Source organism: Caretta caretta, chromosome 13, assembly GCF_965140235.1.
Source record: "Caretta caretta isolate rCarCar2 chromosome 13, rCarCar1.hap1, whole genome shotgun sequence".
Lineage (NCBI taxonomy): Eukaryota > Metazoa > Chordata > Testudines > Cheloniidae > Caretta > Caretta caretta.
In genome coordinates this window covers 19,996,416-20,006,550 of record NC_134218.1, presented here as the reverse complement: position 1 = coordinate 20,006,550, position 10,135 = coordinate 19,996,416, and the positions used below count along the sequence as shown (strand labels likewise).

The window sequence follows — 10,135 nt, the reverse complement described above, 5'->3', positions numbered from 1 at the left end:
TTTAACACTTGCAGTAAATAGCACTTACATGAGTAATAAAATCCTTACTCTTCCAGGTAGGGACTGCCTCTTACTATATATTTGTATAATAACTAGAATAATAGGGTTCTGATCTTGGTTGGAGCAGATACCTAATAATACATATGGAAGGGAACATATATTTCCATTAAACACTGTAGAAAGCAGGCTGCTAAGCTTGTAGATTTGCCAGCATGATGAGCCCCTACTAAGGCCTGTCCTGCCACCTGATTCACATGGGCAGCCCTCTGCATCTGTAGGAGAACCCCACTGACCCATGGAAATCTGTGCCAGCACAGAGGTCCACCCACATGGATCAGTTTGTAGCATGGGACTGCTGGTCTTGTGCACTAGAGATTTCAGAACATTTGGTGTGTTATTTATTAAGAACATAAAAACGGCCATACTGGGTCAGACCAATGGTCCATCTAACTCAGTATCCTATCTTCCGGCAGCGACCAGTGCCAGATGCTTCCAAGGGAATGGACAGAAAAGGACAATCATCAAGTGATCCATCCCGTCATCCACTCCAGCATCTGACAGTCAGAAACATCCAGAGCATGGCGGTTGCATCACTGACCATCTTGGCTAATAGCCACTGATAGACCTATCCGCCATGAACTTAACTAATTCTTGTTTGAATCCAGTTATACTTCTGGCCTTCACAATAGCCCTGGTAACAAGTTCCACAGGTTGACGGTGCATTGTGTGAAGAAGTACTTTCTTATGTTTGTTTTAAACCTGCTGCCTATTAATTTCATTGGGTGACCCCTGGATAAATAACAGTTCCTTGTTCACTTTCTCCACACTATGCATGATTTTACAGACCTCAATCATATCCCTCCTTAGGCATCTCTTTTCCAAGCTGAGTAGTCCCAGTTTTTTAATCTCTCCTCATATACAAGCTGTTCCATATCCTTTGCCAGTTTTGTTGCCCTTCTCTGTACTGTTTCCATTGCTAATACATATTTTTTAGATGGGATGACCAGCGCTGCATGCAGTATTCAAGGGTTGGGTGTACCACTGATTTCTATAGTGGCATTATATTTACTGTCTTATTGCCTATCCTTTTCCTAATGGTTCCTAACATTCTGATGGAGAACATGCATAAATTATTCATATTTATTACAGTAGAGCCTAGGGCCCAACAAAATTGTGTCCCCCATTGTGCTAGGCACTGTACAGAGCAGTAGCCAGGCCCTGTGCCCAAGAGCTTACACTATAAACTGGTAGGAAAGACAAAGGGAGGGGAAAGGAGTTTAATACACAAACAGAGCAAATAATGTGTTGGCAGCAAATGTCACAACGCTCCCGCTCTCTTGTAACTGCAATAGTGCTGGTTCCTTCTGCACAGTGGTTTGGCACCTGCACACAGGTCTCCCAGGACCGGCTACCCTCCCCGGGCTGCTGTTGGAGGCTGGGCTGCAATGGACCCCTGGTTTTCTCTCTCTTCCCTGCTTTGTGCCAGGGTGCGACGGGTCTGACAGGGTTGGCGATGGTGGCACCGTGGCCCCTGGCTGCAGGCGTCATCTCCTCTCCTTCAACCCAGCAGCAGCCCCCAGCCTCACTCACTGCAGCCCACCTCAGGGCTTCTCCGGACAGCGGGCACCTCCGCAAAGCCTCCAGTAGGGAGCGGGGAGGCGGGCGGGGGAGTTGTAGGGGATCTGAGGGGCCCGGGTGTTTGGGGGAGAGAGGAGGAAGCTGCTTGCAAGGGAGCTGCGTGGGGGAGCCCCGGGCTGCAGAGGGGAGCGGGGTCTGGGGGCCGGCCCAGGCTGCAGCGATTCCCCGCCCAGCGGAGCACGCAGGGGGCGGTGGGCCTCAGGAACGGGCGCGGGCGGCTGTCCGCGAGGCGGGGCCGGGCTCCAAGCGCCCGGCAGCCCCGCTGTCCCGCCAGAGCGGGCTGGAGGGGAGCCGCGGCTGCAGCATGGAGCGCGGCGCGGGGCAGGGGGCGCCCGTCTTCGACCTGCCTAAGGTGAGCGAGCGGGTCAGCACGGCCGGGCCGGGCAGCGAGCTGCGGCTCTGAGCCGGGCGCCGGCTGCCTCCCCCGTGCTGGGTGCTCCTGGGTCCGAGCCGGGGGCTGCGTCCCTTCCGTGGGCGGGCGGCTCCGCGGTGGGGCAGCCCCCCGCACCCCGGCACGTGCCTGCCCCCCCGGAGACAGTGGGGGGCTCTCTCTCTCCCCCTGCCCCTCGCACCTCTGCCTAGAGCCAGATTCGTGGCCGCCGCCGCCACCACCAGGGCCGGCCTTAGGGGAAATGGCACCCTGGGCGAACTTGCATTTTGGTGCCTCTGGCCCCCGTGGGCGTGGCGCCCCCCCCCCCATTGCCCCGCGCCCCCATGGGCTCCCCAGTCTCACCACTCTCCCTTCACCCCTAACCCTGCACTGTGCCTCTAATGCCTGCCCCCCTCCTGCGCACCAGTCCCTGCACCCCAACCCCTGCCCCCTCCTGTGCCCTAACCCCTACACTGTGCCCCCTAATCTCGCCACTCCCTTCCTGTGCCCCCAATCCCTACACCCCCTTTGGCCTAACTCCTGTGCCCCTAACCCCTGCACTGTACCCCCTTCATCCCAACCCCTGTCCTCCCCTTCTGCGCCCCTAGCCCCTGCACTGTGACCCCTTCGCCTCTAACCCCTTCATCCTCCTCCTACACCCACGTGGGGAAACTGACCTGGATGCACAGAGCAGCTGGCATTGTTGCTTGCTCCCCCTGGAACTGCTGCTCCTCTGCCCCGCACACCCCTAAGAGGCTGTGTGGGGGGAGAGCGAGGAATGACATCAGGGCTCCCTGCATCCAGGTCACTTTCCCTACCTGGGCTGCATAAGGAGAAGGCAAGAGAGTAGTAGCTCCTGTTCCTCACCTCACAGCCCAGCCCAGGTGGGGAAAATGACCTAGATGCAGGGAGCGCTGGTTTTGTGTGTGTTGGGGGGACTGTGTGAGGGACACTGTGTGTGAGAGAGAGAGAGAGTGTGTGTGTGTTGGGGCAGAGAGCGTGTGTGAGTGAGTGCATGTGTGTGAAAGATTGTGTGTAAGTGAAAGACAGCGTGCATGTTGGTTCTTGGGGTAGTGTGTGAGAGACAATGTGTGTGGGGAGTGTGAGAGAGAGTGCATGTGTGTGAGAGGGAGTGTGTGTATGTGTATGTTGAGGGGAGTGTGTCACAGAGTGTGTGAGAAACACAAAGTAATGCATAATCCCAACTATACATATAAACTGATGGGGTCTAAATTAGCTCAAGAGGGAGATCTTGGAGTCATTGTGGGTAGTTTTCTGAAAACATCCACCCAATATGCTATGGCAGTCAAAAAAGCAAACAGAATGATGGAAATCATTAAGAAAGGGTATGGGCCTAAGTGAGTATATGAGCAAGCTTCAGATTAGCAGCTGTGTTAGTCTGTATTCGCAAAAAGAAAAGGAGTACTTGTGGCACCTGAGAGATTAACACATTTATTTGAGCATAAGCTTTCGTGAGCTACAGCTCACTTCAGGTGAATCCGATGAAGTGAGCTGTAGCTCACGAAAGCTTATGCTCAAATAAATTTGTTAGTCTCTTTAAGGTGCCACAAGTACTCCTTTTCTTTTTATGAGCAAGCTGTCTCTTTACGACAGCATTCAGGATCAGGAGTCTGAAGGCTTGTTCAGACACTAGCAGCTGCTGGCAATTCTGGACCCAAAGAGGCAGCAGCACAGATTCCCCTCTGACCTGTCATCCTGGCTCAGTGGAGACCAGGTACTTGGGCAGGGGGAGGGGACACCTGACATCAGCTCCCCTCCCACCCCCTGCACAGCAGACAGGGCGCTCGCAGTCCCAAGCAGCGTGGCCAGGGGTGGATCCAGGGGAGGAATGTGAGGAGGGAACAGGAGTACAGATGCTGTCCAATAGACATGTAGCATTGCAGCTGAGTTATCATTCCATAATACATCCCAGGCACTTCTAATGTAGGGCGGGCGTTACTCCGAACCCTCCAAAGTTCAACGTGTGAGACAGGGACCTTTTTTAAATGGTGACAGACACCCAACACGAAGTAACAGAGGAGAGATGAGACAGCAGTATGTGGCTTCTGTCTCAGCAACAGCATTTTCTGTACACTTGCTGTTAAGATCTGACATGTCTAATACTGACGATTTATATTAACATAAACTTCTTCCAGTCTACACATGTGGTGATCAGTTAGACCCTGAGCATGTGAGCAAGAACCAAGCAGTCAAGCACCTCAGAGAGAGAATGCTTGGTGCCACCTCAAAGCCCCAGCCCACTCTGTCCAATGTCCCATTCCAGTTGTGGCCATCTCTGATGCTTCCAAGGAAGAAGATTTAACCCCCCCTCCACCTCAGAATACAATTGGAATCCCTTCCTGACCGCTTCAGGTAGCCAGCTGAAACCCTGAAGCATGACCATTTAGTGACATAAACTGGAGAGAGCTCCAGGGCTGTTGAGCCCTGCCTCCTACCATCACAAGCAACCCCGTCATACAGTCACACTCATAAATTTGTCCAGCTCTCTCTCAAAACTAATTAAGTTGTTTGCCTCCACCACTCCTATTGGGACAATCCACTGTTCCAGAAATGTTCCTGATGGTTAGAAAGGTCATGTCCCCTATATACATTGGGAAAATCATCAAACACACATAGTCTACTGAGGACCACTGTGCCAACCAGAGTGTCATGGTTCATGATGTTGCACCAGGCATCGTGTAGCAAAGTTCCCAGATGTGGCTCAATGCTGTAAATTCACACATTTTTGGGGTGGCCCTGCAGGTGGTGCCAGATGGGGTCAGTGTGTGCACCCCTTTGCCTATCAATGGAGACTTTGAAGTAGTACCTGATAAGGGTCCCTGCTCAGGGTAATGAGTGAGAGCCAACAATGGACCCAGTGGATGAGGGCCAGGTTCCCCAGCAGTGGTGAAGGTGGATGAGGCATCACTGGATGTCTGGACTGCATAGGGTGGAAGAAGAGCTAGATCTTTGTAACAGTCATCCACTTCCTCAAGAACCAACAGCATCTGGCAGAAGAGTTTCTGGGAAAGGGAATGGTATCCCGCAAAATAAAACCCCTGTACATTTCCCCAGTCCCAAGGAGGCAAAGTGAAACAAAGAAGTAACCTGCCATTATAAACAATAAGAAAAGTCCTGCACTTATCCAGTTCCCCACTTGTCCATTTCATTTGGAGAGACAAGGCTCCAGTTAGCTTTGGGTAGTTCTTACAGCCCTGGGAACCTGATGGTGCTGGGCTTTTTTCTTCCAAGTTGCACTCTACTTTGGGTGGAGTTGCTCAGATGCTCCTCGCCCAATTTCTTTAACCCTGTTTTATTGCAAGGTATTTGAGGGGGAGAGAACCCTCTCCCGGAGACATGGAGTGGAACCTTGTTACTTTCCTGCTGCAGTTTACAAGTGTCTTGTTTACAATAGCAACAGAGGGTAGAGGCAGAGAGCCCACAATTTAAAGGAAGTTACTTAATGTTGCTGTCACTTCCATGAAAGTACTGCACTTGTGGGTCGCTTTTGCAGGAAATGTTTGAGATGAGCTAGGAACATGTAGATGCATGTTGCTAGGATTTTGTACATAGCACAATATGGAATAAATATGGATCATGAGCCTCAAGCCTATAATTTCATCAAAGGGTTGTGCGGCCACCAAAACGCTCAAGGAGTGATGCCTCTGTGAAGCCTCAGTCATTGAATGGAATTGGAGCCCAATAATTCAAAACTTGCCAGGTTTTTACATTTTGAGGAGGACGGATCCAGGATCTGTATCACTTTGTGCTCTGCATGATCTACAGCTCCCTCCTGCTGCTGCACTTTCTTCCATTCACATCCTTCACTCCTGTCCCTCTTGCTAGCTTCTTCCAACTTGACTCCCATCCCTCCTTCCCTACTGCCACCTCTCTCCTTCTATTGTTGCCCCTGTCCTCTGCTCCCCATCTTGCCCCCCACAGCTCATTCTATTCTGGTCCTTGTCCTAATTATTAGAACCATATAATTGTGTATGGGTAGAAATCTCATGCCTGTGAATGACCAGGTTTTGACCTTGTCTATCTGGGTTCTTGTATTGCATCCATCTCCCTAGAAACTGAATGCCTCCCTAGAATAAAAAACAATAAAGCCTGCTGGCAGAGGTTGTCTGTATGTGTTATTAAAAGTAAATGAACGAAACATGAGTGCCAGAATACGAGAGACCTATTGCTGGAAAGCTCAGTCGAAAAAAAGAATTTGTACTGTATTTAGACCTGAATGTTGTGAAGCTAGTGGGGTGAGCTGGTGGGGTGAATATTCAACTGTCTGCTGTGACCATTTGTTTGACCATGTGCTTGTTTGTTTGAACAGTGTGACAGTTTGACCCTGTGGGTGTTTGACTGAAAAGTGTGAATTCGGAGTGCTTTGTTCCAGGTGGGCCTTGAGTGGTTGATTGGAGGGAAGGCTTTGAGCCGGGCCACCTGCTTCGAGCCAGCAGCCTTATAAAAAGGCAGCCAGTTGCGAACCAAGTGAGCAGTGAACCGAGGACAGGCAAACAGAGGGAGTTTGCCTGTGGGGAGTTCGCACAGAGTGTTTCTGCCTTTCAGGCTCCTGAGAGAGTACATACAACATATGAGGAACCTCTTCGAAGGAAGACACAGATAGTGAGTGATCAGTTGTTGTGACCTGCTCAGAATGTGCCATGTTTGTCTTTCTCCCAGAGGACAGACGTGACTTCGTCTGTACGAAGTGCAAGCTGGTCTGCATATTGGAAAAGAAGGTTAGAAGACTTGAGAACCAGGTATCAACCCTGCATTGCATCAGAGAAAATGAAGATTTTCTGGCTAAAAGTCAGTGTTTGGTTCTGGAAGCAAAACATGCTGAAGAATCAGCGAGTGCAGTGCAGAGCGAGGAAGAATATTGGCAGCATGTGACCGCCAGAGGAAGAAAGAGGAGAACCTATGTACCTCCAATGCAGCTAGAGGTGTGAAACCGTTTTCAGACTCTCTGTACAGGTACTACTGCGGAGAAGGATTTGGAAGAGCCCTCTGAGGGAAGATATCAGAAGGAGACCCCCATCGGCCAGAAGGCATGGGATGCATTGTCCTAGGGGTGGAGGTTCCATGACCACCACTCCCAAGGGTGATGATGGTCGTGGACTCCTTTCTAAGGGGGACGGAGTCATCCATTTTCTGATCAGACTGGGAGACTCGAGAAGTGTGCTGCTTGCCTGGAGCTAGAATCCAGGATGTGACGGAGTGTTTGCCGAGACTGATCAAGACCTCAGACCACTACCCATAAGAACATAAGAATGGCCATACTGGGTCAGATCAAAGATCCATCCAGCCCAGTATTCTGTCTACTGACGATGGCCAATGCCAGATGCCCCAGAGGGAGTGAACCTAACAGGTAATGATCAAGTGATCTCTCTCCTGCCATCCATCTCCACCATCTGACAAACAGAGGCTAGGGACACCATTCCTTACCCATCCTGGCTAATAGCCATTAATGGACTTAACTTCCATGAATTTATCCAGTTCTCTTTTAAACCCTGTTATGTCCTAGCCTTCACAACCTCCTCAGGTAAGGAGTTCCACAGGTTGACTGTGTGCTGAGTGAAGAAGAACTTCCTTTTATTTGTTTTAAACCTGCTGCCCATTAATTTCATTTGGTGGCCCCTAGTTCTTATATTATGGGAACAAGTAAATAACTTTTCCTTATTCACTTTCTCCACACCACTCATGATTTATATACCTTTATCATATCCCCCTTTAGTCTCCTCTTTTCCAAGCTGAAAAGTCCTAGCCTCTTTAATCTCTCCTCATATGGGACCCGTTCCAAACCCCGAATCATTTTAGTTGCCCTTCCTACTTCTCCACGTGGGCACCAATGATACTGCCAAGAATGACCTTGAGCGGATCACCGCAGACTACGTGGCTCTGGGAAGAAGGATAAAGGACTTTGAGGTGAAAGTCATGTTCTCGTCCATCCTCTCTGTTAAAAGAAAAGGCCCAGGTAGGGACCGTCCAATTGTGGAGGTGAATGCGTGGTTACCCAGGTGGTGTCTGAGAGAGGGCTTTGGATTCTTCGACCATGGGATGCTGTTCCGGGAAGAAGGATTGCTAGGAAGAGATGGGATCCACCTAATGAAGAGAGGGAAAAGCATCTTCGCAGGCAGGCTTGCTAACCTAGTGAGGAGGGCTTTAAATTAGGTTAACCGGGGGATAGTGACCTAAGCCCAGAAGTAAGTGGGGAAGTGGGATACCGGGAGGAAACACAAGGAGGAGGGTACAAGATGGGAAGTCTCCTGATTCATACTGAGAAAGTAGGGCAATTGGCTAGTTATCTTAGGTGCATGTACATGAACGCAAGAAGCCTGGGAAACAAGCAGGAAGAATTGGAAGTCCTGGTACAATCAAGGAACTATGACGTGACTGGAATAACAGAAACTTGGTGGGGCAGTTCACATGACTGGAGCACTGTCATGGATGAGTATAAACTGTTCAGGAAGGACAGGTACGGGAGGAAAGGTGGAGGAGTTGCATTGTATGTAAGAGAGCGGTATGATTGCTCAGAGCTCCAGTTTGAAACTGGAGAAAAGCCTGTTGAGTCTTTGGGTTAAGCTTAGAGGTGAGAGCAACAAGGGTGATGTCGTTGTGGGCGTGTGCTATAGACCACCGGATCAGAAGGATGAGGTAGACAAGGCTTTCTTCGGACAACTAACTGAAGTTTCCAGATCACAGGCCCTGGTTCTAATGGAGGACTTCAATCATCCTGACATCTGCTGGGAGAGCAATACAGCAATGCACAGACAATCCAGGAAGTTTTTGGAGAGTGTTGGGTACAACTGCCTGGTACAAGTGCTGGAGGAACCAACTAGGAGCCGTGCTCCTCTTGACCTGCTACTTACAAACAGGGAAGAATTGGTAGGGGAAGTAGAAGTGGGTGGCAGCCTAGGCAGCAGTGACCATGAGATGGTTGAGTTCAGGATCCTGACAAAAGGAAGAAAGGCGAGTAGCAAAATATGGACCCTCGACTTCAGAAAAGCAGACTTTGACTCCCTTAGGGAACTGATGGGCAGGATCCCCTGGGAAGCTAATATGAGGGGACAAGGAGTCCAGGAGAGCTGGCTGTATTTTAAAAAAGCCTTATTGAGGGCGCAGGAACAAACCATCCCAATGTGCGGAAAGAATAGCAAATATGGCAGGCGACCAGCTTGGCTTAACAGTGAAATCTTTGGTGATCTTAAACTCAAAAAGGAAGCTTACAAGAAGTGGAAATTTGGACAGATGACTAGTGAGGAGTATAAAAATATTGCTAGAGCATGCAGGGGTGTAATCAGGAAGGCCAAGGCACAATTGGAGTTGCAGCTAGCAAGGGATATGAAGGGTAACAAGAAGGGTTTCTACAGGTATGTTAGCAACAAGAAGATCAGGGAAAGTGTGGGACCCTTACTGATTAGGGGAGGCAACATAGTGACAGATGACGTGGAAAAAGCTGAAGTACTCAATGCTTTTTTTGCCTCGGTCTTCACAGACAAGGTCAGCTCCCAGACTGCTGCAGTGGGCAACACAGTATGGGGAGGAGGTGAGCAGCCCTCAGTGGTGAAAGAATAGGTTAAGGACTATTTAGAAAAGCTGGACATGCATAAGTCCATAGGTCCAGATCCAATGCATCCGAGGGTGCTGAGGGAGTTGGCTGATATGATTGCAGAGCCATTGGCCATTATCTTTGAAAATTCATGTCGGGGGAGGTCCCGGATGATTGGAAAAAGGCAAATACAGTGTCCATATTTAAAAAAGGGAAGAAAGAGAACCTGGAGAACTAAAGACCAGTCAGCCTCACTTCAGTCCCTGGCAAAATCCTGGAGCAGGTCCTCAAGGAATCCATTTTGAAGCACTTGGATGAGAGGAAGGTGATCAGGAACAGTCAACATGGATTCACCAAGGGCAAGTCATGCCTGACCAACTTGATTGCCTTCTATGATGAGATAACTGGCTCTGTGGATATGGGGAAAGCGGTGGATGTGATATATCTTGACTTTAGCAAAGGTTTTGATAACGTCTCCCACAGTATTCTTGCCAGTAAGTTAAAAAAGTATGGATTCGATGAATGGACTGTAAGGTGGATAGAAAGCTTGCTAGATTGTTGGGCTCAATGGGTAGTGA

General features: G+C 49.8%; 1 protein-coding gene across 1 annotated transcript in view; it reads left to right on the top strand.

Annotated features, from left to right (window-relative positions):
* The first annotated feature begins 1,843 nt into the window (after positions 1-1,843).
* Positions 1,844-10,135, top strand: part of LOC125622104 (adenosine deaminase) — a 35,814-nt gene continuing 27,522 nt past the window's right edge. Inside the window, exon 1 of the mRNA XM_048819700.2 lies at positions 1,844-1,990. Coding sequence (XP_048675657.1) covers positions 1,943-1,990 — 48 coding nt within the window. The 5' untranslated portion in view covers positions 1,844-1,942. The remainder of the gene's footprint in view (positions 1,991-10,135) is intronic.